Source organism: Ranitomeya imitator, chromosome 5, assembly GCF_032444005.1.
Source record: "Ranitomeya imitator isolate aRanImi1 chromosome 5, aRanImi1.pri, whole genome shotgun sequence".
Taxonomy (NCBI): Eukaryota; Metazoa; Chordata; class Amphibia; order Anura; family Dendrobatidae; genus Ranitomeya; species Ranitomeya imitator.
The window spans coordinates 25,307,936-25,335,385 of record NC_091286.1 but is presented as its reverse complement, the minus strand read 5'-3'; the positions used below and the strand labels follow the sequence as shown (position 1 = coordinate 25,335,385).

At 48.5% G+C, this 27,450-nt stretch overlaps 1 protein-coding gene across 4 annotated transcripts; it reads left to right on the top strand.

Moving 5' to 3' along the window:
• Window positions 1-271: 271 nt before the first annotated feature.
• On the top strand, window positions 272-27,450 carry BROX (BRO1 domain and CAAX motif containing). 4 transcript variants are annotated; one of them, XM_069768454.1, is made up of 13 exons: window positions 272-409; window positions 10,530-10,668; window positions 11,025-11,131; window positions 11,835-11,931; window positions 13,234-13,329; window positions 14,066-14,138; window positions 14,507-14,612; window positions 14,842-14,931; window positions 15,341-15,426; window positions 17,600-17,681; window positions 18,326-18,476; window positions 19,976-20,135; window positions 25,757-27,450. In XM_069768454.1, the coding sequence occupies exons 2-13, from the start codon at window positions 10,568-10,570 to the stop codon at window positions 25,841-25,843; spliced, it is 1,236 nt and encodes a 411-aa protein (XP_069624555.1). In that variant the 5' UTR covers window positions 272-409; window positions 10,530-10,567; the 3' UTR covers window positions 25,844-27,450. The 4 variants fall into 4 exon arrangements, with proteins under 4 accessions (XP_069624555.1, XP_069624556.1, XP_069624557.1 ...); XM_069768455.1 differs by having other exon boundaries at window positions 334-498; XM_069768456.1 differs by having other exon boundaries at window positions 391-616.

The window sequence follows — 27,450 nt, the reverse complement described above, 5'->3', positions numbered from 1 at the left end:
CACCAGACCCCGCCCTTACCGTCATCAGCCAAGCCTCGGTGTCTTCGATAATCCCGCCTCTTTCTCTACTTAGGACATTCCTATTGGCTCACCAGAAACAACACGCCCACCGGTTAAAGGGCATGGCAGCACGGCGTGTGGTTACCCTGGCAACAACAGCAGCTTGGTCATTTGCGCATGCTCAACTTCGACATGATGTCATCTAACTCCAGAAGGGGCGGTGCTTTTGGAATGATTGACAGAAGGGTGAGTGTGGTGGGAGCGGCAGGGATGGTACTGCGCATGCGTAGAGGCAAGACCTGGCCGTGTTTACCTATGTGACCGCTCCGTCATGAGTCTCCTCCTCCCGCAGTGGTGACCGCTCGTCAGGTGGAGACTTCCTGTAGTGTCACAGCCAGGAAGAAGCCCGGTGAGTGTGAGGGAGGTCTGTGAGAGAGGTCTGTGAGAGCGGAGAGCTGAGGGGCCACACGGCGCCAACTTACAGCGCTGCCTGCTGTGGTGAGTGCGACCTCACAATGTGCCGGAGCCGTGTAGTCACATAGCGCGGCCACCTGTGGCGGAACTACAAGTCCCAGAAAGCCTGTTCCTGCACTTCCAGCCGATTCATTGTCTGCAGGTATCGGGGCATGCTGGGAGTTGTAGTTCTTACACCTGCATAATGAATTGTCTAGCGACTGACGCTCTCTTCTCCGGCCTCTGACGCTCTCTTCTCCGGCCTCTGACGCTCTCTTCTCCGGCCTCTGACGCTCTCTTCTCCGGCCTCTGACGCTCTCTTCTCCGGCCTCTGACGCTCTCTTCTCCGGCCTCTGACGCTCTCTTCTCCGGCCTCTGACGCTCTCTTCTCCGGCCTCTGACGCTCTCTTCTCCGGCCTCTGACGCTCTCTTCTCCGGCGACTGACGCTCTGTTCTCCGGCCTCTGACGCTCCGTTCTCCGGCCTCTGACGCTCCCTTCTCCGGCCTCTGACGCTCTCTTCTCCGGCCTCTGACGCTCTCTTCTCCGGCGACTGACGCTCTGTTCTCCGGCCTCTGACGCTCTCTTCTCCGGCCTCTGACGCTCTCTTCTCCGGCCTCTGACGCTCTCTTCTCCGGCCTCTGACGCTCTGTTCTCCGGCCTCTGACGCTCTCTTCTCCGGCCTCTGACGCTCCCTTCTCCGGCCTCTGACGCTCTCTTCTCCGGCCTCTGACGCTCTGTTCTCCGGCCTCTGACGCTCTGTTCTCCGGCCTCTGACGCTCTGTTCTCCGGCCTCTGACGCTCCGTTCTCCGGCCTCTGACGCTCCGTTCTCCGGCCTCTGACGCTCCGTTCTCCGGCCTCTGACGCTCCCTTCTCCGGCCTCTGACGCTCTCTTCTCCGGCCTCTGACGCTCTCTTCTCCGGCCTCTGACGCTCTGTTCTCCGGCCTCTGACGCTCTGTTCTCCGGCCTCTGACGCTCTGTTCTCCGGCCTCTGACGCTCTCTTCTCCGGCCTCTGACGCTCTGTTCTCCGGCGACTGACGCTCTGTTCTCCGGCCTCTGACGCTCTGTTCTCCGGCCTCTGACGCTCTGTTCTCCGGCCTCTGACGCTCTCTTCTCCGGCGACTGACGCTCTCTTCTCCGGCGACTGACGCTCTCTTCTCCGGCGACTGACGCTCTCTTCTCCGGCGACTGACGCTCTCTTCTCCGGCCTCTGACGCTCTCTTCTCCGGCGACTGACGCTCTCTTCTCCGGCCTCTGACGCTCTGTTCTCCGGCCTCTGACGCTCTGTTCTCCGGCCTCTGACGCTCTGTTCTCCGGCCTCTGACGCTCTGTTCTCCGGCCTCTGACGCTCTGTTCTCCGGCCTCTGACGCTCTGTTCTCCGGCGACTGACGCTCTCTTCTCCGGCCTCTGACGCTCTCTTCTCCGGCCTCTGACGCTCTCTTCTCCGGCCTCTGACGCTCTGTTCTCCGGCCTCTGACGCTCTGTTCTCCGGCCTCTGACGCTCTGTTCTCCGGCCTCTGACGCTCTGTTCTCCGGCGACTGACGCTCTGTTCTCCGGCCTCTGACGCTCTGTTCTCCGGCCTCTGACGCTCTGTTCTCCGGCCTCTGACGCTCTCTTCTCCGGCCTCTGACGCTCTCTTCTCCGGCGACTGACGCTCTCTTCTCCGGCGACTGACGCTCTCTTCTCCGGCGACTGACGCTCTCTTCTCCGGCGACTGACGCTCTCTTCTCCGGCCTCTGACGCTCTCTTCTCCGGCGACTGACGCTCTCTTCTCCGGCCTCTGACGCTCTGTTCTCCGGCCTCTGACGCTCTGTTCTCCGGCCTCTGACGCTCTGTTCTCCGGCCTCTGACGCTCTGTTCTCCGGCCTCTGACGCTCTGTTCTCCGGCCTCTGACGCTCTGTTCTCCGGCCTCTGACGCTCTGTTCTCCGGCCTCTGACGCTCTCTTCTCCGGCGACTGACGCTCTCTTCTCCGGCGACTGACGCTCTCTTCTCCGGCCTCTGACGCTCTCTTCTCCGGCGACTGACGCTCTCTTCTCCGGCCTCTGACGCTCTCTTCTCCGGCCTCTGACGCTCTCTTCTCCGGCCTCTGACGCTCTCTTCTCCGGCCTCTGACGCTCTCTTCTCCGGCCTCTGACGCTCTCTTCTCCGGCCTCTGACGCTCTCTTCTCCGGCCTCTGACGCTCTCTTCTCCGGCCTCTGACGCTCTCTTCTCCGGCCTCTGACGCTCTCTTCTCCGGCCTCTGACGCTCTCTTCTCCGGCCTCTGACGCTCTCTTCTCCGGCCTCTGACGCTCTCTTCTCCGGCCTCTGACGCTCTCTTCTCCGGCCTCTGACGCTCTCTTCTCCGGCCTCTGACGCTCTCTTCTCCGGCGACTGACGCTCTCTTCTCCGGCGACTGACGCTCTCTTCTCCGGCGACTGACGCTCTCTTCTCCGGCGACTGACGCTCTCTTCTCCGGCGACTGACGCTCTCTTCTCCGGCGACTGACGCTCTCTTCTCCGGCGACTGACGCTCTCTTCTCCGGCGACTGACGCTCTCTTCTCCGGCGACTGACGCTCTCTTCTCCGGCGACTGACGCTCTCTTCTCCGGCGACTGACGCTCTCTTCTCCGGCGACTGACGCTCTCTTCTCCGGCCTCTGACGCTCTCTTCTCCGGCCTCTGACGCTCTCTTCTCCGGCCTCTGACGCTCTCTTCTCCGGCGACTGACGCTCTCTTCTCCGGCGACTGACGCTCTCTTCTCCGGCGACTGACGCTCTCTTCTCCGGCGACTGACGCTCTCTTCTCCGGCGACTGACGCTCTCTTCTCCGGCGCGCGTCGCTCTCTTCTCCGGCCTCTGACGCTCTCTTCTCCGGCCTCTGACGCTCCCTTCTCCGGCGCGCGTCGCTCCCTTCTCCGGCGCGCGTCGCTCCCTTCTCCGGCCTCTGACGTTCTCTTCTCCGGCCTCTGACGCTCTCTTCTCCGGCCTCTGACGCTCTCTTCTCCGGCCTCTGACGCTCTCTTCTCCGGCCTCTGACGCTCTCTTCTCCGGCCTCTGACGCTCTCTTCTCCGGCCTCTGACGCTCCCTTCTCCGGCGCGCGTCGCTCCCTTCTCCGGCGCGCGTCGCTCCCTTCTCCGGCGTGTGTTGCTCTCCTGCAGACTTTTCATTTTAGTCCAGACAACCCCTTTAAAGCAAATCTGTCATGGACTTACAATATAAAATGTATGCAGTATTAAATGATGACATTTCTGTGAAAATCCATGCCAGAATAAATGCATAATCCTTTATGAAAGTTTAACCCATTACTTGCCAAATTAAAATTTTTATAAGTACGGATTTTTCAGAAAAGGGCATCCCAATATTCATTTAAAAATGACAATGACACGATTTCCTATTTTGAAAACATTCATTTTACAAACACAACACAAAAAATTGGACCTAATTATCTATATACATAATTGTCTAAGGGGTACTTCTGTCTGTCCTTCTGTCATGGATATTCATTGGTCGTGGCCTCTGTCTATCATGGAAATCCAAGTCGCTGATTGCTCGCCACAAAACAGCCATGACCAATCAGAGACGGGCACAGTTCGGAAGAAAATGGCCGCTCCATACTCGCCGCAGTCAGTGTCCCCGGCGCTCGGCTCCCCGCAGTCAGTGTCCCCGGCGCTCGGCTCCCCGCAGTCAGTGTCCCCGGCGCTCGGCTCCCCGCAGTCAGTGTCCCCGGCGCTCGGCTCCCCGCAGTCAGTGTCCCCGGCGCCCGCTCCATACTCCCCTCCGGTCACCGCTAACACAGGGTTAATGCCGGCGGTAACGGACCATGTTGCCGCAGGTAACGCATTCCATTACCGCCGCTATTAACCCTGTGTGTCCCCAACCTTTTACTATTGATGCTGCCTATGTGGCATCAATAGTAAAAGAAAGTAATGTTAAAATAGTAAAAAAACAAAAAACCTGCTATACTCACCCTCCGTTGTCCGCTGAGGCGCTCGTGCCTGCCGCCATCTTCCTTTCCCAGCGATGCTTTGCGAAATTACCCACAAGACCTAGCGGTCTCACGAGACCGCTAAGTCATATGGGTAATTTCGCAAAGCATCCTGTGAACGCAAGATGGCGGCAGCCGCACGCCTATCTGCACAGGATCCCAGGAGGCGGAGAGACGGGACGCAGAGGAGCAGCGACCAGAATGGTGAGTATGTTCAACTACAAGGGGCCCTCGGATCGTTAGGTGAGTATGTTTATTTTTTTAACCTGTGACATACGTGGCTCGGTAATATAGTACGTCACTGGGCAATATCCTACGTGGCTCTGTGCTGTGTATACTACGTGGCTGGGCAATATACTACATGACTGGGCAATATACTACATGACTGGGCAATATACTACGTGGCTGTGCAATATACTACGTGGCTGTGCAATATACTACGTGGCTCTGTGCTGTATACTACGTGGCTGGGCAATATACTACGTGGCTGTGCAATATACTACGTGGCTCTGTGCTGTATACTACGTGGCTGGGCAATATACTACGTGGCTGGGCAATATACTACGTGGCTGGGCAATATACTACGTGGCTGGGCAATATACTACGTGGCTGGGCAATATACTACGTGGCTGGACAATATACTACGTGGACATGCATATTCTAGAATACCCGATGCGTTAGAATCGGGCCACCATCTAGTAAAAACTATAAAATCTTAGTTGCTTGAAGCTAAAGATTAGGTGTCCCAAAAAAAGGACATTGGTAGATAATGGGTTAAATGTCTAATCTCCGCCCCCCCCCCTAGCCTGATTGACAGCTCCTCAGTGTCCCTCCTCCCTGCTGTTGAATCTCTGCCCCCCTAGCCTGATTGACAGCTCCTCCGTGTCCCTCCTCTCTCATACCTCTCAGTAGAAGCCGCCGCTGTCAGTCAGTCCGGAGGCAGAGACTGAAGACACTTGGACCCGTGATCTCCCTCTTTAGCATTTTTAGAAATCCAACTAATTTTCCAATAGTTTTTCACAGTAAGTACACCAGCTTCATCAAGTTGCAGAGGTTTATGTAATAATAATGTGAACTCTGGTGACAGATCCACTTTCTGTGAGTAGCGGCTGGCTCGTGGCTGTGGCGCCCCCTGTTGTATATGACGTTCGTGCTTTATAACGTTCCATCGTCATATGTGATAAGTAGCGGATGTTATGACCCGCTAATGATTTTCTTGGCAGTGATTTGTTATTACAGATCTTTTCTATAATTAACCAGCGATGACATCACATGGTCACATGCCGAGTACAGCTCACACATTGCACACCGCGCCCGGAGCCGTGATGCTTCCCCTCACGTGACCTCCGATATCTGATCCCTCGCAGGGTGGCTGTGGATTAGATGGAGCTGAGCCTGACAAGTTAGGAGTGTTCCTCCTTCCCTCTGCTGCTTTCTGTGAATACATTTCTCTCTGTGCTCGCTGAGCGGATCTTATGTATTCTCCGTGGTGAGGTGGATCGTCGATGCCCGGTTCCGGATGAGCACAGACAGGTGGCACCGCTGCAGCAGGACGGTTGAGTCATTGTGGATTCCATTCACTTTTGGTTTGGGTAGCATGAATCAAGTGACAGGTTCCCTTTAAGCCCCCTTTTTCTCATTATCAGTAGGGGGTCCCAGCGATAATACATTTATAATTTGTACTGTTGATCGATGGCATTCTCAATCTGAAGGACCGGTGTCTGGGGATGGAGCTCACAGAGCGAGGGCGGCCTCGTCACCGGTGTCTGGGGGATGGAGCTCACAGAGCTCGGACGGCCTCGTCACCGGTGTCTGGGGATGGAGCTCACAGAGCGAGGGCGGCCTCGTCACCGGTGTCTGGGGATGGAGATCACAGAGCGAGGGCCAGCCTCGTCACCGGTGTCTGGGGATGGAGATCACAGAGCGAGGGCCAGCCTCGTCACCGGTGTCTGGGGATGGAGATCACAGAGCGAGGGCCAGCCTCGTCACCAGTGTCTGGGGATGGAGCTCACAGAGCTCGGACGGCCTTGTCACCGGTGTCTGGGGATGGAGATCACAGAGCGAGGGGCGGCCTCGTCTCCGGTGTCAGGGGATTCAGTTGACGTCACTTTTTCAGGACTTCCTCTTCAGGATACATCATTGGTCCCGGAGGGACCAGATTTTCAAGTTTGACTTCATTTGCTTATACAGAATTTCTTGATGCTCAATTGTTTAACTCTTAATGCTCCAACTGCTCATCCCGATGTCACCTGAGCCTCCTCTTACCTGGCCTCCTTGGTAAACGCTGGCACATGTTTTCCCATTAGTCAAAGTTTTCCCGCACACAGGGTGAACCATAAGGCCCGCCTGAGCTTAGGATGCCTTGATATGAGCCAAGAAAGTCCACACACTGGTATCTTGAAGTGTCCACCCCACCAATGCGGCCAATTATGAGCCGCTGAGTGCAGTGATTGGCAGCAGTGGTCATGTGTGCTGTAGTCATGATGTCACCGCTGCAGCAGCGGAGAGTCATTGCCCGTACAGCATAGGGCGGGTTAACCTACGCAACCCAATAGGCTGAACAAACTTATTCCCAGAAACCCCCTTTAAAGGGCCACTGTCACCCCCCTCCAGCCGTTATAAACTAAAAGAGCCACCTTGTGCAGCAGTAATGCTGTATTCTAACAAGGTGGCTCTTTTAGTTATTGGTGCAAGTATTCCCAAAATAAAGCGTTTTGAATCTTAGCCAAATTACCCGTCTCTAGCCAGGGAGGCGGGTCCTCACTCACTCTAGCCAGGGAGGACCCGCCTCCCTGGCTAGAGACGGGTAATTTGGCTAAGATTCAAAACGCTTTATTTTGGGAATACTTGCACCAATAACTAAAAGAGCCACCTTGTTAGAATGCAGCATTACTGCTGCACAAGGTGGCTCTTTTAGTTTATAACGGCTGGAGGGGGTGACAGTGGCCCTTTAATGGTGTAATTTCGAGGACAGGCCTCAGATGCTTAGAGAGGAGTGACTGGCACGAATATGACTAATATTTTTGGCCATGTCGTGTCACCTTCAGATATGAAGAACCCGTGTGACTTGTGGTGTAATAATAATCAGGAAATGCAGGTCCGTGCTCCTCCGATAACTCCAGGTAGTCATCATGTGCTGCCGTCACATGAAGGAGTGCAGCGTCATAGACATCTCCCTTCATGGACCAGGCTCTGTTGTCCTAAGTGACAGCTACACCTATCTACTATACAGTGGATGTTGTTATAATCCATGTATGTAACAAAAAAGTGAAATGTTCGGAGCCAGGAGAAACTAAACACCACCTGCTGAGCACAGGGCACAATGTAGGAGTACGTGGAGCGAAAGGGAGGCCTTGCTGTGACTACTGGTGAGTAAACTGGGGTGATGGGAGAACCCCACTGTGGTCACTGGTCCAAGAGGGCACAGATGTCAAAGGTTGAAATTACTGAGAAAATGGTTTAGGCCTGTTGTGATTACTGGTGTAGAGTTTGTTTTCTGCTGTGACTAGTAGGGGGCTCCTCAACAAAGATGTATGGAGAGTGTCATTACCTAACCCTACTTTTGGTGTAAGGGCCTAGACCTGGCTAATATTTGCTTAGAGCCGAATATGGTTTCTCTTTGGTCTGTGTCCCATATGCAGAATATAGGCTGATATACAGTGGTGTGAAAAAGTGTTTGCCCCCTTCCCGATTTCCTATTCTTTTGCATGTTTGTCACTTAAATGTTTCAAATCACCAAACAAATGTAAATAGTAGACAGAGATAACATGAGGAAACACTAAATGCAGTTTTTAAATGAAGGTCTTTATTATTAAGGGAAAAAAGAAATCCAAACCTACAGGATTCTGTGTGAAAAAAAGTGATTGCCCCCCTAAACCTAATAACTGTTTGGACCGCCCTTAGCAGCAACAACTGCAATCAAGCATTTGCGATAACTGGCAATGAGTCGTTTACAACGCTCTTTAGGAATTTTTGCCACTGATCTTTGCGGAATTGTTGTAATTCTGCCACATTGGAGGTTTCCAAGCATGAACCTCCTTTTTAAGGTCATGCAACAGCATCTCAACCGGCGTAAGGTCAGGACTTTGACTAGGCCACTCCAAAGTCTTAATTTTGTTTTTCTTAAGCCATTCAGAGGTGGACTTGCTTGGTGTGCTTCAGATCATTGTCCTGCTACATAACCCAAGTGCGCTTCAGCTTGAGGTCACGGACAGATGGCCGGACGTTCTCTCTTGGGGGATCATCAGGATGTTTTCTGGCAAAACTGAGACAAGTCTTTATGTTCTTATTGCTCAACAGTGGTTTTGTCTTGGAACTCTGTCACACAGGCCATTTTTCCCCAATCTCTTTCTTATGGTGCAGTCATGAACACTTAAGTGAAGCAAGTGAGGCCTGCAGTTCTTTGGATGTTGTTGTGGGGTCTTTTGTGACCTCTTGGATGAGTTGTCGCTGCACTCTTGGGGTAATTTTGGTTGGCCGGCCACTCCTGGGAAGGTTTACCACTGTTCCATATTTCCGCCATTTGTGGATAATGGTTCTCACTGTGGTTCGCTGGAGTCTCAAAGTTTTGGAAATGGCTTTTCAATCTTTTCCAGCCTGATAGATCTCAATTACTTTGCTTCTCATTTGTTCCAGAATTTCTTTGGATCGCGACATGATGTCTAGCTTTTGAGGACTTTGGTCTACTTCACTTTGTCAGGCAGTTCCTATTTAAGTGATTTCTTGATTGATAACAGGTGTAGCAGTAATCGGCCCTGGGTGTGACTAGACAGTTTGAACTCTGCTTCCCAAAGATGTGATAAACCACAGTTAATTTATGTTTTCATAAATCACTTTTTCACACAGGACCCTGTAGGTTTGGATTTCTTTTTCCCTTAATAATAAAGACTTTCATTTAAAAACTGCATTTTGTGTTTTCTTGTGTTTATCTTTTTCTAATATTTAAATTTGTTTGGTGATCTGAAACATTTAAGTGTGACAAACATGCAGAAGATCGGGAAATCAGGAAGGGGGCAAACACCTTTTTCACACCTCTGTATATATTCTTTGTGGCTGTTGGGAAAAAAAATGCAACAGAATTACACAACATCAGGTTTGAACAGGATTAATCATTGGTTTAGTGATAATCCTGCCTGTCTTGTCTCCAGCTGTTCAGTGATCATCCTGCCTGTCTTGTCTCCAGCAGTACAGTGATCATCCTGCCTGTCTTGCCTCCAGCAGTACAGTAGACTAATGATGATATTTTGCACCTTTGCCCAGGGGGACACATTTGATATTTCACAGGAATAATATTACAGATTTTATGGTCACTTCAAGTAAAGCCAGTGAAGGTCAATAATGGCATGTGACAGCGATGCTTGCAGGATTTTTGAATTGATTTTGTCCTTTTCTTATTTCTGATGTGACATCTGAATAATAATCTGCTTCCGTACAGTCAGTGACATTCCCATCCCCACAATACAAGACTCTGCGTACAATCAGCGGGAGGATGAATGCGACTTTGTGCCGGATCCTGTAATAGTTCATCTGGGAGGATTACAGTAATGACATTGTCTGCGCGTACCCAGGACCTCCGCACAGTCATGTGTCCTGCCCACTGGGATCACTAACGCCCCCCGCAGACAATGGCGCCCTTCACATCTATAGAATAGTCAATGGAGGGGGCGGAGGTGGGAAATTTTTCGGCTGTTCCACAAAGCTTTGAAGTACATTTTCTTTCCGTTTGTTTCTTTTGGTTACTGGGCGCCTTTTCTGTGTCTGGGAAAGCTGACAACCAGTCTGGTTGTCAGAGGGGGTCGCATGTTTGGCCGTTGCTGTGACCATATTGGCTTTCTGGTGGCCTTCCAAAATTGAAAATAATGGCCCAGTAGGCTCCTGACTTCTCACCGCCATTTTTATGCCTGACTTTGCAGCCCCCAAAAGAGTCCAGACTTGTAGTAAAATCCGTGGTAACTGCGTTCATACCGGTGGTCCGCAGCGAGCTCTGGCCCTCTACTGTGGTGTCATCGCTCGTTTCTCTCTATGTTGGTTTTATCACTATTGTTAGATGTCGTTTCCTCCACCGCTGTGATTGTCTCCCTCTTTCTAACACTTACATCTTCTTTCAGGAGAATTGCACTTTTGGTAAAGGAACGATCACCCCAAAATGACCCACTGGTTTCATCGTAACCCACTCAAGGCCACTGCGCCGGTCTCCTTTAATTTCTATGGCGTCGCCTCCACCCCTGCAGCTTCAAAGATTTGCAGGTGAGACAAACGTCACAGGTCAATGCCCAACCTACCATAAGGTTTTGATTTGCTATCACTTTACAAAAATGAGAATATCCGTTTTAATTATAAAAAGTTCTTATTGCCACCACTAGAGGGAGCTGAAGTCATAAACATGCGAGTCCACTGTATGCAAGGAGCTCCCTCTAGTGGTGACCGCAGCCAGCCAGAATGTTATCATGTGCCTCTACGGCTTTTAGAAGAGATTTTGCAAACTCTACCCCCCCCCCCCCCCCCAAAAAAAAAAAAAAAACAGAGCACCAACCCTATAGAAATATTTATTAGCATGTCCGAGAATTGCTGCCTGATGTAATGTAATATTTCTTATTTTCTAGCGATTTACGGACGAGCAGAGTGCGACTGCTGGAACTATTCACAGACTCCACCTGTAACCCGGAGATGATGAAGAACGCCTCAGACGCCTACTTCTCCCTGCTACTGGGTGAGTGGAGAAAGAGGGGCAATGTGGTATTTGTTTTAGGAATTCAATTTTGTGCTGAAAAATTATAAAAAAAAAATATATATATAAATAAATAAAGCAAAATAAATTCCTATTTTTTTTTTTGCATTTTAAATTCTTGTTTTCCACACTGTTGTATAAATTACGTGATTTTTTTTTTTTCCCTTATGATGTGTATGATTTCGGTGATACTAAATACTTATATGTTTTATATATTACTTGAACATAGTAATAGCACATTTCATGGGGGAAAAAATAGTCTGGCATCGTAGCCCCAGTTACAGGGGAAATTCGGCCTGCAGATCTGAGATGACTACATTCGGACCGGATCTATGTTGTCGAACACTTGGTTATCCTTACAGAAAAGGCAATTATTGGTTTTGTTTTGCTTTTTTAAGGATGGGTACCACAAACTTTTAATAAGAAAAATTCTAAAACTTTATGACACGGTCGTCGATTCAGTATTTTGCGTCTTGGCATAAACCCTTTGTTTACGGCATCCTAGGGGTTATATGTCCGGCATCTGTGTAACCTCAAAGCCCAGAAAATGAGGCGGTAAAGCCAACGTTCAGCGCAACTTATAGCAAGGGAACACAACACTGTATAAGAAACGCTCTAAAGCTGCAGACTTGGTGATGTTCTTGGTCGCATATTCTATGTTGGTTCTTTTCTCTTGGACATTTAGGCTTCATTAATGCGCTGGACGGAGGAACTCAAGACAATAAACTGCGATACATCCAGAACTTCAAGTGGACGGACACCCTGCAGGGCAGCGTGCCAAGGTACAGTATACATGAGGAGACTGGGCGAAATAAGTATTGAACACGTCACCAAGTAAATTTATTTCTATGGGTGATATTGGCATGAAATTTTCACCAGATGTCGTTAACAACCCATCCAATCCACACAGGCAAAGAAATCAAGTCATAAATGTCCTTGAATTTAAGTGCAATAATGAGAAGTGACACAGGTAAAAAGTATTGAGAACGCTTGAACTTGTTTTTTGTTCAGCAATGGAGTCTTGCGTGGTGAGCATACATACAAGTCATGGAGGTTGCGTGGTGAGCATGCATACAAGCCATGCAGGTTGTGTTGTGAGCGTGCATACAAGCCATGCAGGTTGCGTGGTGTGCGTGCATACAAGTCATGGAGGTTGTGTTGTGAGCGTGCATACAAGTCATGGAGGTTGCGTGGTGAGCGTGCATACAAGTCATGGAGGTTGCATGGTGAGCGTGCATACAAGTAGTGGAAGTTGCGTTGTGAGCGACGCGTGAGTACACACAGGCCACGGAGGTTAACTGCATTACTAAGGCTATGCACCCGTTAATTAAAATAGTTTACTTGTATTTTTTTTTTTAAATACGCAGTGTAAAAAAACTTGTCGGAATGTAGCCTTATTGTTGAGGTTTTTTTTAAAAAAAAAAAAAAAAAAACAACAACAATTGTACCTGCTGATTCCAGGTCTCCATAGGTGGTCCTTGGCTCTTGTACAACTCTTCTGATGATTCTTTTCACTCCTCTGTCTGAAATCTTGCGGGGAGCACTTGGTTGTGGCTGGTTTATGGTGAAATGACATTCTCTCCCCATTTCAGTGGACCCTTCAGTAGTTTAGAAATTCTTCTGCCACCAATACCATCAGTTTGTTTTGCAACAATAAGGTTGTGAAGGTTTTGAGACAGCTCTCTGCTTTTACCCATGATGACATGTTTCTTGTGTGGCACCTTTGTAAGGAGACCCCTTTTTATAGGCATCAGTTGAACCAACTGATATTTGTCACGAAGTGGCAGGATTGCTTTCTAATTACTGATAGATTTCAGCTCGTGTCATTACTTTCTATGGCTTTATTCTCCTCTCTTTCTTCATGTGTTCAATACTTTTTTCCCTGTGTCATTTCTCATTATTACACTTAATTTATGGACATCTATGAATGATTTCTTTGCCTGTTATATATATATATATATATATATATATATATATATATATATATATATATATATATATATATATATATATATATATATATATATAGCTTCCCACGGGTGTACTTACTTAGATCCTGTCATTGTTTTCTGTACTTCTTGCAGTGCCCAACAAGACGCCGTTTTTGAGTTGATCTCGATGGGTTTTAACCTGGGTCTTTGGTACAGTAAATTTGCCTCCCGGCTGGCTGGGAAGGAGGAGTGAGTACTGACCGTCCGCACTTCTGTGGCCGTGAATCACTGACTTGTTGTTGTGGAATAATGGATTCTAAAAGTAAATGATTTTTTTTTTCTAATTATTTTATCATTTTCTTTTTTTTTTTTTGGCACCATGTCCCCATATCCACCAATCGTCAATTACTTGTATATTTTTTTTCTGACCATTGTTGTTAATGCTACAGTACATGTTAAAACAAACAAACAAACCCTATGTTTTGTGTACACATCTCTTTGCAGACCTATGTGTATCCATGGTTACTGGTCCTGTGTGTTGTGATCTTGCAGTCGTCCCACCATACACATTGTTAAATCTCGGGTCCTAGACAGGGTCCCGCTTGCTCATACAGACGGGCACCGCCAGGAGCCCCAGTATTTCTCCTCTCCCGCCTGTGGCGGACAATCACATTACTAGTCTACAATAACTGGACGTCTTGTCAGTCACTTGACCACTGCCGCCAATCGCTGACCTCCATAGTGACCTTTGCATATTTAGCAGGTGGCAGCGGCGGCCAGTGATTGGCTTCAGTGGTCAGTTGACTGATCAGTGATCCCAGATGACATCCTGCCTGAATAATGTGGCGGTACTGAATAGGAGGGGATTTTTTATCTCTACTCCCGGGTCAATTTTGTATAAGCTCTGAGAACCCCTTTACCATGAGATGACCCCCTGGCCTTGTACCGCTTCGTGCTGTCTGTGACGTGACTTGATGTCTTTCAGCATTACAGAAACTGAGGCCAAAGAAGTTCACAAGAGTCTGAAGATCGCGGCCGGCATTTTCAGCCATCTCAAGGTAAAGTGCAATCTCGTACTTCTCCCCAAAAACCCAAAAGTTCTCAGCGCACCTGGCGTTAACATCACAAGTTCCAATATCGATAGTGGTCCAAGATCTGCAGAACTAAATAGCCCCTCAATGCCACAAATGACACCCCTCAGCAATCATTTGATGGCTGGGACCCCCACAGATCACTAGAACGGGGGTCCTGAAACTTCATTGGTCATAATTAAAAGGAGCAGCGCAGTGGCCGCTGCACGAGACCCAGACTGAGCCTCGGACTTTTTATCCACCCCCCAAAAAACTGTCCGTGGTCTGTTACTGATAATAATGGAGCCTTCACCAGACGGCATCGGTGTGAATGTCTCTCACTTCTCTGTTTGTAGGAGACTCACATTCCAAAACTCATTACCCCGGTGGAGAAAGGACGGGATTTTGAAAGTCGGGTGATCGACGCTTATATCATCCAGTGCCAGGCGGAAGCACAGGAAGGTACGGTGGTCCTAGTCATGTATGAGAAGGATTAAGCCCCCATTACTGTAAATAGGGTATGTATCATGGGGTTCTGCAGCAGCTGAGGTGGGCATTATGAGGTTTTGCAGCAGCTGAGGTGTATATTTTGAGGTTCTGCAGCAGCTGAGGTGCGTAGGATGAGGTTCTGCATCAGCCAGTAACATACTATTACCCTAGCACTATGTGTTGTCTCTTCTCTCCTGGGCAGTGACCATCGCTCGGGCGATCGAATTGAAGCACAACCCCGGTCTGGTCGCGGCTTTGGCCTATGAAACCGCAAATTACTACCAGAGAGTCGGTGAGTGTTCTCGCATTTCCACCTCTGTCCGAGGGTCGCCCTATGGAGCGGAGTAAATGGTGGCAGCGCCACCAGGTCCTGCAGAGGAGCCGCACTGAGCGCTGCCACTTACTACGTCCATTCCCAAAATGTCCACTAGATGGCCAGTCGCTAACACTTCTAATCAGAGCCGGAACATCCAGTATGTAGAGGGACATAACTTTGGGGTCCACCTCTAGGACCCCCGCTATTACCAGGGAGCCCTGTCTGTGACTGAAGGAATGGCCGAATGTGAGCGCTCAGCTGTTTTCTCTGGAGTTACTCATTATTAGGAAGGTCCTTATTCTTGGTCACAGTGGGGGTCCAGGAGATCAGATCAGATCCCCCTTCTTTAAAGTGAACATTTTCCGCCATTTCCCTCCATTTATAGATCACACCCTTTCCAGCCTGGACCCGGCGTACATCGCAAAGTGGAGGAGTTATACGCAGCTGAAGATGTGTTTCTATATGGCTTATGTAAGTGCACGCCCTGTACTACAGGGGGCGCTATCGTCATACAACTCATACATGAATGTATCCCTTTCCCTCCTCTTCTTCCAAGAATCCTAACTTTTTATTTTGTTTTCCCATCCACATCGCCGTAGTAGGGCCATGGATGCAGCAGTGAGGGCACTGTTATTAGTACCATTGTGGGGGGAACATTTGAAATTTTAATAGTTACTGCTGCTAATGATTGCCGGTTTTATTTAAAGGGGTGCTCCCATCTCCAAGATCCTATCCCAATATGTAATTATAATATTAGTAAATACCTCCATTTAGAAATGTAGTATAGTTCTCCTGATTCGCTGTGTGACTTGCCTCATGTGCAGGGCATTGCAGTAGCAGGTATCCATGGTTACGACCACTCATAGTGACAATTAGTTGCTAGTGGCCGTACCCATGGATACTTATGCAATGCCCTGCACATGAGGTAAGTGACAGGTTATCAGCAGAACTATACTGCATTTCTAATTGGAGGTATTTGCGATTAATATAATTATTCCACCTACTACGTATTGGGATAGGATCTTGGAGATGGGAATACCCCTTTAAGTGGTTAAACAGCTGTGATCGGAGCTAGTTCTGGTTGCTTCTCGTAGCCTCAGGTACTGGCTGTATAACACAGTTGGCACCTGCCCAGTATTATTATTATTATTATATATTGTTATAGCGCCATTTGTTCCATGGCGCTTTACATGTGAGGAGGGGTATACATAATGAAAACAAGTACAATAATCTTAAACAATACAAGTCATAACTGGTACAGGAGGAGAGAGGACCCTGCCCGTGAAGGCTCACAATCTACAAGGGATGGGTGAGAATACAGTAGGTGAGGATAGAGCTGGTCATGCAGCGGTTTGGTCGATCGGTGGTCACTGCAGGTTGTAGGCTTGTCGGAAGAGGTGAGTCTTCAGGTTCTTTTTGAAGGTTTCGATGGTAGGCGAGAGTCTGATGTGTTGTGGTAGAGGGTTCCAGAGTAGGGGTGATGCGCGAGAGAAATCTTGTATACGATTGTGGGAAGAGGAGATAACAGGGGAGTAGAGTAGGAGATCTTGTGAGGATCGGAGGTTGCAGGTAGGTAGGTACCGGGAGATGAGGTCACAGACGTATGGAGGAGACAGGTTGTGGATGGCTTTGTATGTCATGGTTAGGCTTTTGTACTGGAGTCTCTGGGTAATGGGGAGCCAGTGAAGGGATTGACAGAGGGGAGAGGCCGGGGAATAGCGGGGGGAAAGGTGGATTAGTCGGGCAGCAGAGTTTAGAATAGATTGGAGGGGTGTAGAGTGTTAGAGGGGAGGCCACAGAGCAGGAGGTTGCAGTAGTCAAGGTGAGAGATGATGAGGGCATGGACTAGGGTTTTTGCAGATTCATGGTTGAGGAATGAACGGATTCGTGAAATATTTTTGAGTTGAAGTCGGCAGGAAGTGGAAAGGGCTTGGATATGTGGTTTGAAGGAGAGATCAGCATCAAGGATTACCCCGAGGCAGCGAGCTTGTGGGACTGGGGAGAGTGGGCAGCCATTTACTGTAATGGATAGGTTCGTTGGGGGGGTCGCGTGAGATGGGGGAAAGATGATGAATTCTGTTTTGTCCATGTTAAGTTTCAGAAATCTAGCGGAGAAGAAGGGTGAAATAGCAGACAGACATTGAGGGATTCTGGTTAGAAGGGAGGTGATATCTGGTCCAGAGATGTAGATCTGTGTGTCGTCAGCATAGAGGTGATAATGAAAGCCATGAGATTCTATTAGCTGTCCCAGGCCAAAGGTGTAAATGAAGAAGAGCAAGGGCCCAAGGACTGAACCTTGTGGGACTCCGACAGATAGAGGGCGAGGTGAGGAGGTGGTGTGTGAGTGGGAGACGCTGAATGTCCGGTCTGTTAGGTATGATGAGATCCAGGATAGGGCCAAGTCTGTGATGCCAAGTCTGCGATGGCGCAGGCTCAGCTATACAGCCGCACCCGACATGTGATGTACATCGAGGGGTTAAGTGACATCTTTACTTGTGCTCCCCCTGTCTGATGTGTCACATATGATGGGGATCAGCAGGGACATTTTGGGGTCCGTCGGCATCACATATCCTGATGTTGGGGTGGAGGTGGTGTACACTTTGCATATCACACCATGGTTATTACTCACCACTGCCCCCTACAGGCTTTCTGCTATCACGGTCAGACTCTCCTAGCAAGTGACAAGTGTGGGGAAGCGGTCCGATCCCTGCAGGAATCCGAGAAATGTAAGTCCATATTTATGTGCGCCTGATAAGCCAATGGCAGACAGATAAGTGGCGCCCAGACAGCCCCGATACCGCGTACCTCCAGGTGACATATCTGATAGATAGGGGGATCAGACAGCTAGGGTGGTCCAAATCCTTTCTGTAAATGGAGATCTAGCGCGCATGAACGACCACTACCACTGACGATCCTATAGAAGGGTATGGACCAGTGGCCGAGTGTGCAGTCACACAGGGGACTTCAGGACCCCCGTTCTCTATTTATGGCCGCAGCATCGTACGTTCATTGTCTATTCTGTGGGTCGGTGATGTCTTTAGTGAGAAATATATAATATGGTATATATATGACACCCTGTCATCTGCTCATTTTGAGGAAATGAACGGATTGTCCAAAGCTGACAGCCTCTTATCCAAATGCTCTGATCAGACCAATCCAAATTCATCCCCTTCTGCCCCCCTCACAGCGTTCAGTCTGAGGTTGAGAGCAAGACTTCAGCTGCATCCCCCTCCTTCCCCTTTTTTGTATTTATATACAAGCAGTTCTGGGGACAGTGACGTTGGGTACATCGATGGTTCTAGTGATCATAAATCATGTTATATATAAAAATGGAGGGTTTGGTTCATTGTTCTTACCTTTCTTTGTTTAGTTTATGGCAAGGCTGAGGCTTTATGTAAGGAGTATGGTCAAACCAAAGGAGCAGGAACCACAGCAAAGCCCTCGGGTCACATCTTCTTCAGGAAACTGGGAACACAAGTAAAGAACACGCTCGAGAAATGTCAGCGGGAAAATGGATTCATGTAAGTCACAGGTTTCATGGAGAATAACTCCGAAAGTCTCTCCTCTCCAGGACAAAAGGCAGCGATGGTGTCAGATGCCCCTCAGTACAGGAAGGCAGCAATGGCATCAGATGCCCCTCGGTACAGGAAGGCAGCGCTGGTATCAGATGCCCCTCGGTACGTGAAGGCAGCGCTGGTATCAGATGCCCCTCGGTACAGGAAGGCAGCGCTGGTATCAGATGCCCCTCGGTACAGGAAGGCAGCGCTGGTATCAGATGCCCCTCGGTACAGGAAGGCAGCGATGGCATCACATGCCCCTCGGTACGGGAAGGCAGCGATGGTATCAGATGCCCCTCGGTACAGGAAGGCAGCGATGGCACCAGATTCCCCTCGGTACAGGAAGGCAGCAATGGTATCAGATGCCCCTCGGTACAGGAAGGCAGCGATGTCACCAGATTCCCCTCGGTTCAGGAAGGCAGCGATGTCCCCAGATGCCCCTCGGTACAGGAAGGCAGCGATGGTATCAGATGCCCCTCGGTACAGGAAGGCAGCGATGGTATCAGATGCCCCTCGGTACAGGAAGGCAGCGATGGCATCAGATGCCCCTCGGTTCAGGAAGGCAGCGATGTCCCCAGATGCCCCTCGGTACAGGAAGGCAGCGATGGCATCAGATGCCCCTCGGTACAGGAAGGCAGCGATGGCATCAGATGCCCCTCGGTACAGGAAGGCAGCGATGGCATCAGATGCCCCTCGGTACAGGAAGGCAGCGATGGCATCAGATGCCCCTCGGTACAGGAAGGCAGCGATGGTATCAGATTCCCCTCGGTACAGGAAGGCAGCGATGGTATCAGATGCCCCTCGGTACAGGAAGGTAGCGATGGCATCAGATGCCCCTCGGTACAGGAAGGCAGCGATGGTATCCGATGGCCCTCGGTACAGGAAGGCAGCGATGGTATCAGATGCCCCTCGGTACAGGAAGGCAGCGATGTCACCAGATGCCCCTCGGTACAGGAAGGCAGCGATGTCACCAGATGCCCCTCGGTACAGGAAGGCAGCGATGGCATCAGATGCCCCTCGGTACAGGAAGGCAGCGATGTCACCAGATGGCCCTCGGTACAGGAAGGCAGCGATGTCACCAGATGCCCCTCGGTACAGGAAGGCAGCGATGTCATCAGATGCCCCTCGGTACAGGAAGGCAGCGATGGTATCAGATGCCCCTCGGTACAGGAAGGCAGCGATGGTATCAGATGCCCCTCGGTACAGGAAGGCAGCGATGTCACCAGATGGCCCTCGGTACAGGAAGGCAGCGATGTCACCAGATGCCCCTCGGTACAGGAAGGCAGCGATGTCACCAGATGGCCCTCGGTACAGGAAGGCAGCGATGTCACCAGATGCCCCTCGGTACAGGAAGGCAGCGATGTCACCAGATGCCCCTCGGTACAGGAAGGCAGCGATGGCATCAGATGCCCTTTCGGTACAAGCTGCCAATATCAACAAATAATATTCATTGTGTTTTTCAGTTACTTCCAGAAGGTTCCTCCGGAGGCGCCAGAATTGGAGCTAAAGGCAAATTACGGTCTGGTGCAGCCCGTACCTTTTGAGCTTCCAGCTATGAGCCCACAATGGACCCCGGAGACGCAGGCAGGATTCGACCTTACGAAGAGGCCAAAGAACGACAGTGTAAGACCCCAGCTCTGATCTGCTGCTGCGCCTTGTAGTTCATCGCGGGTTGCTTCCTGGTTTGTACATCACTTTATAGCAGCAGGTGACCCTTCATCCACGTCTCCCCAATGCTGATGTACATCCTCCCAGAGCCAGAACTTTCACGTTTTGCCTTTGATATGGCCATATGAGAGCTTGTGTTTTGGGTGACAAAATATAGTTTTGAAAACCATAGTGTAGTCTATCTTAAAGGGAGTCTGTCCGCCAGGATCCCCTCCCCTGAACTGTCTATACGTGAATGTCGCTCGTCTCAATACCTAGCTGGAAATTCTGTTCCTCCAAGAAATCGCCGTTAGAGTCAATATTCAAATCAAGCTAAAGTGCTTTCGGCATGTGAAAGCACTTCAGAATTTCTGCTCTCCCCGGCTCTAATCTTGCGCCTTTTGCTTGATGAACGATTCCTTGTCTTGAAGTCAAAAAGCAAAGAAGCTGTCAGTCAAACAGAAGGCACCACTGGCTGAGAATTAGAGCTGGGGAGAGCAGAAACTCTGACGTGCTTTCACATGCTGAAAGCACTTTAGCTTCATTTGAATATTGATTCAAACTGCAATTTCTTAGTAATGGAGAAATAGACTGGCCGTGTAAAGTATGCGGCTCTGTTATATATGTTAGTGCAAGGAGCGAGCACAGCTTACATACATAGAAAAGGTCATCATATCTCAGGAGGAAAAGAAAGACAACTCTGCGGTAGAACAGAAAGTTTAAGATATGGTCACTGTTGAATAAATTAATAGTAAGAACAAATATAACAAACTTTCTAATCTATCTTTTCAGAGACATCTGCTTCTTCTCCACTTATGAGCCACTTCTTATACTTCCCCCTGCCTATTGAATTCATCAGTTGGTCTAAAACACTGCTAAAATCTATCTTGTTCAAACAGGGCAGACTGACCATTCACTGAGGTATCAGATCACAGCTGCTTATTGAAATTTATGGAGAAGGGAGGTGGAGGAGCAAAGGGAGGGGCTTAAAAATCCTGCTAATGATTTTTAGTAAGTTTCCTACCCTAGAGCTGTATTCACAGCTACACTGCTCAGTACCGCTGTATAATGTCCTCCACGCTGCTGCTTTTTAACCCCTTCCAGACCCATGACGCCACGTAGGCGTCATGAAATTCGGTGCCAATCCGACCCATGACGCCTATGTGGCGTCATGGAAAGATCGCGTCCCTGCAGATCCGGTGAAAGGGTTAACTCCCATTTCACCCGATCTGCAGGGACAGGGGGAGTGGTAGTTTAGCCCCCCCCCCTGTGGCTACGATCGCTCTGATTGGCAGTTTCACTTTCAACAGCCAATCAGAGCGATTTGTAATATTTCACCTATTATAACGGGTGAAATATTACAATCTAGCCATGGCCGATGCTGCAATATCATCGGCCATGGCTGGAAACACTAATGTGCCCCCACCCCACCGATCGCCCCCCCCCCCCAGCCCTCCGATCTGTCCGGTACACTGCTCCGGCTCCCCTCCGTCCTGTGCTCCGCTCCCCCCGTGCTCCAATCACCCCCCCATGCACTCCGATCCATCCCCCCGTGCTCCGTTCCACCCCCCGTGCTCCGTTCCACCCCCCACCCCCCGTGCTCCCCTCCCCCCACCCCATCATACTTACCGATCCTGCCGGGGTCCGTCCGTCTTCTCCCTGGGCGCCGCCATCTTCCAAAATGCCGGCCGGCAGATTCGTTCCAAAGTGCATTTTGATCACTGATAGATTATATCACAGTAATCAAAATAAAAAAAATAATAAATGACCCCCCCCCCCCCCCTTTGTCACCCCCATAGGTAGGGACAATAAAAAAATAAAGAATTTTTTTTTTCCACTAATGTGAGAATAGGGTTAGGGGTAGGGTTAGGGTTAGGGTTTCGGTATGTGCACACGTATTCTGGTCCTCTGCGGATTTTTCCGCTGCGGATTTTATAAATCCGCAGTGCTAAACCGCTGCGGATTTACCACGTTTTTTCTGCGCATTTTACTGCGGTTTTACAACTGCGATTTTCTATTTGAGCAGTTGTAAAACCGCTGCGGAATCCGCACAAAGAAGTGACATGCTGCGGAATGTAAACCGCTGCGTTTCCGTACATGCTGCGGAATGTAAACCGCTGCGTTTCCGTGCAGTTTTTCCGCAGCATGTGTACAGCGATTTTTGTTTCCCATAGGTTTACATTGAACTGTAAACTCATGGGAAACTGCTGCGGATCCGCAGCGTTTTCCGCAGCGTGTGCAGATACCTTTAGAATTAGGCCATGTGCACACGGTGCGGATTTGGCTGCGGATCTGCAGCGGATTGGCCGCTGCGGATTCGCAGCAGTGTTCCATCAGGTTTACAGTACCATGTAAACCTATGGAAAACCAAATCCGCTGTGCCCATGGTGCAGAAAATACCGCGCGGAAACGCTGCGTTGTATTTTCCGCAGCATGTCAATTCTTTGTGCGGATTCCGCAGTGTTTTACACCTGTTCCTCAATAGGAATCTGCAGGTGAAATCCGCACAAAAAACACTGGAAATCCGCGGAAAATCCGCAGGTAAAACGCAGTGCCTTTTACCTGCGGATTTTTAAAAAATGATGCTGAAAAATCTCACATGAATCCGCAACGTGGGCACATAGCCTTAGGGTTAGTGCTGGAGTTGTGGTTAGGGTTGTGGTTAGGGTTAGGGGTGTGTTGGGGTTAGGGTTGTGATTAGGGTTATGGCTACAGTTGGGATTAGGGTTAGGGGTGTGGGGGGTTAGTGTTGGAGGTAGAATTGAGGGGTTTCCACTGTTTAGGCATATCAGGGGTCTCCAAACGCAACATGGCGCCACCATTGATTCCAGCCAATCTCGTATTCAAAAAGTCAAATGGTGCTCCCTCAATTCCGAGCCCCGACATGTGCCCAAACAGTGGTTTACCCCCACATATGGGGTACCAGCATACTCAGAATAAACTGCGCAACAATTGCTGGGGTCCAATTTCTCCTGTTACCCTTGTGAAAATAAAAAAAATGCTTGCTAAAACATTTTTGAGGAAAGAAAAATGATTTTTTATTTTCACGGCTCTACGTTGTAAACGTCTGTGAAGCACTTGGGGGTTCAAAGTGTTCACCACATATCTAGATAAGTTCCTTGGGGGGGTCTAGTTTCTAAAATGGGGTCACTTGTGGGGGGTTTCTACTGTTTTGGCACACCAGGGGCTCTGCAAACACAACGTGACGCCCGCAGACCATTCCATCAAAGTCTGCATTTCAAAAGTCACTACTTCCCTTCTGAGCCCCGACGTGTGTCCAAACAGTGGTTTACCTCCACACATGGGGTATCAGCGTACTCAGGAGAAACTGGACAACAACTTTTGGGATCAAATTTCTCCTGTTACCCTTGGGAAAATAAAAAATTGCAGGCTAAAAGATCATTTTTGAGAAAATAATTTTTTTTTTTTTTTTTAAGGCTCTGCGTTATAAACTTCTGTGAAGCACTTGGGGGTTCAAAGTCCTCACCACACATCTAGATTAGTTCCTTTGGGGGTCTAGTTTCCAAAATGGGGTCATTTCTGGGGGATCTCCAAACGTGACATGGTGTCCGCTAATGATTGGAGCTAATTTTCCATTTAAAAAGCCAAATGCCGTGCCTTCCCTTCTGAGCCCTGCCGTGCGCCCAAACAGTGGTTTACCCCCACATATGGGGTATCAGCGCACTCAGGACAAACTGGACAACAACATTTGGGGTCCAATTTCTCCTATTACCCTTGGCAAAATAGGAAATTCCAGGCTAAAAAATCATTTTTGAGGAAAGAAAAATTATTTTTTATTATCATGGCTCTGCGTTATAAACTTCTGTGAAGCACCTGGGGGTTTAAAGTGCTCAATATGCATCTAGATAAGTTCCTTGGGGGGTCTAGTTTCCAAAATGGGGTCACTTGTGGGGGAGCGCCAATGTTTAGGCACACAGGGGCTCTCCAAACGCGACATGGTGTCCGCTAACGATGGAGATAATTTTTCATTCAAAAAGTCAAATGGCGCTCCTTCCCTTCCGAGCCTTACCATGTGCCTAAACAGTGGTTTACCCCCACATGTGAGGTATTGGTGTACTCAGGAGAAATTGCCCAAAAAATTTTAGGATCCATTTTATCCTGTTGCCCATGTGAAAATGAAAAAATTGAGGCTAAAAGAATTTTTTTGTGAAAAAAAAGTACTTTTTCATTTTTACGGATCAATTTGTGAAGCACCTGGGGGTTCAAAGTGCTCACTATGCATCTAGATAAGTTCCTTGGGGCGTCTAGTTTCCAAAATGGGGTTACTTGTGGGGGAGCTCCAATTTTTAGGCACACGGGGGCTCTCCAAACGTGACATGGTGTCCGCTAAAGAGTGGAGCCAATTTTTCATTCAAAAAGTCAAATGGCGCTCCTTCCCTTCCAAGCCCTGCCGTGCGCCCAAACAGTGGTTTACCCCCACATATTAGGTATCAGCGTACTCAGGACAAATTGGACAACAACTTTCGTGGTTCAGTTTCTCCTTTTACCATTGGGAAAATAAAAAAATTGTTGCTAAAAGATAATTTTTGTGACTAAAACGTTAAATGTTCATTTTTTCCTTCCATGTTGCTTCTGCTGCTGTGAAGCACCTGAAGGGTTAATAAACTTCTTGAATGTGGTTTTGAGTACCTTGAGGGGTGCAGTTTTTAGAATGGTGTCACTTTTGGGTATTTTCAGCCATATAGACCCCTCAAACTGACTTCAAATGTGAGGTGGTCCCTAAAAAAAATGGTTTTGTAAATTTCGTTGTAAAAATGAGAAATCGCTGGTCAAATTTTAACCCTTATAACTTCCTAGCAAAAAAAAAATTTTGTTTCCAAAATTGTGCTGATGTAAAGTAAACATGTGGGAAATGTTATTTATTCAAAATGTGAAAATTGCGAAATTTTCAAAATTTTCGCCAAATTTCCGTTTTTATCACAAACGCAGAATTTATTGACCTAAATTTACCACTAACATGAAGCTCAATATGTCACGAAAAAACAATCTCAGAACCGCTAGGATCCGTTGAAGCGTTCCTGAGTTATTACCTCATAAAGGGACACTGGTCAGAATTGCAAAAAACGGCAAGGTCTTTAAGGTCAAAATAGGCTGGGTCATGAAGGGGTTAAATACTTGTTACATTGAGACAGTAGAACAGGAATCTCATGGGGTGTCTGTGTGTATAGGGCACATCATAGCAGCTACTTTATACCCACCAGCTCAGAGACAACTGAAAAGCACAGACAGACAGAGCCTGCAGAGGGAAAACTGGTGAAAATGCAGGATACAAGTCAAATAAAGGCCAGAAAGTTTTATTCCTCATGTGTACACATGACTCCTTATTCTTATCAGTCACCCGACATGACAGTCTGCAGCTCTGCTTCATATGATGCCCCAGTAAAAACCTCTGATACCTTATTTTGTATTTTTTTTTCAGTGAGTGCAGAGATTTTGAGACCGTAAATATAATGTATTAGACAAATGTTTTCTATTTTTGTGCATACAATAGATTAGCGATAAAAAAAAAAAAAGGTAAACGCGACAGGTACTCCAGGTTGGATAAGACTTAACATTGATATTTCCTCATGTTCCAGGCCAAACCGAAGAAAGAGGAGGAGGTGAAGCCCATGAAGGAACCGGACATAAAGCCCCAGAAGGACAGCGGCTGTCAGATCTCCTAATCCACCTGAGGATCCACTACGATCATTAAACGCCAAAATCCAGGACCTTTCATGATGACTTCCCGGTCTTTTACTCCTAGAGGTGAAGAGATCCAATCACCAGATCACATAAGGACAGCCCTCATTTTTTATTTACTGGATATACGACTTGGGCACGTCTCATCCCTCCAGTGCTGGGAATAAATAAGCACCTTACCTAATAAATGGGTGTTCCTCTCCTCCTGGGGGCATGCACCTCTCTAGTAAGAACGGACATGTCTCTAACCATAACCGTTCACTAACCTCATTTTTGCAGCTAACACTGTGTAAATTCGGTAGCAATCATTTCTTAGAATCATGTAGCCCCTGAAAAATGTCTAAAATCTGTCTTGCTCCACATGAACGACTGCCATGCTTTTATGTAATTATCCCAGAGCTGGATTCACAGCTACACTGCGCAGTACTTCTGTATAATGTCCTCTATGCTGCTGCTGGTTTAAAAAATTTGCTACATAGAGACGGGAGAGCAGGAATTGCTCATGTCTGTGTGTGCCGTGTATGGGAGACTTCATAGCAGCTAGTCTCTTTTCTTCGTATTCCAAGCCCCAAATAATGTAAGAATAAATTGAAAAAATGGGTGTTTAGAGGTGGGTGGATCGAGTCGTGGAACCTTGGTAAATCGGTAAGGAGGCTCCAGAATTTTTAACACTCTGGGATCCCCAGCGTGGCTCTTGATTAGCCTGGCTGGTGCGACGTCATCTGTTCACCATACCAGACTGGCTAATCAAAAGCCGCGCTTGGGTATCCCTGAAGGTAAGAGATTCGAGAGTTTACTGACCCAAGCAGATAGACCAGGAGGAATATCAAAGGAACGTCACAATGCAGCATTCTAAGAAAAGATGCCTTAAATTTGACATAATTGGGATGAATGGTCCTTTTAGGGGTCGGATGACCACATACGATGGTGCAACAGGGTACAAGTCATTCACTACTGAAGATGTCTTGCGGCAATAAATCTACAACCATTGACAATGTGCTCAAATCGCGCCCTCATAGCTTTCACTCTCGAACTAGTCAGCCGATCCACATGAAACGGGCAGGTTTGGCCAACTTTAATGTGTTTAGGGGCCTTTAAAAGAGTGGTCTCACCTTGGCCAGTAACCACCTATCTCGAGAACAGGCCTCTGCGTTGGATTGGCGCAAGCCACCGCTCAACTCATTGTCTATAGGGCTGCCGGGGATAGCGGAGCACTTAGTGGTCTTCGGCAGGCCCATAGACCATGAATAGGGCGGTTGATACCTACAAGCAGTCACTGTTCTATTCTAAAAGGACATTTCAGAGCCTCGTGTTTGGGATTTGTGGGGGTCCGAGCTGTGCAACCACAGATCCAACAGACTTCAACTGTCGGGAAGATGTGAAAAATACGGCACAGTCTCCTTTTATTGCTATATATGTATGTAACGCCTTGTGTATATATAGAGTATAAATGTACAGCAGTGCACGCAGGTATCCCCTGTATATATAGAAGTATATACATTAACTTGACGTCACGTCTGGAGAATATTTGAGCTGTTTTTTTTGCAGGTATAGAAGGTAATATAAATAATAAATCTTTACTTACAAGTAA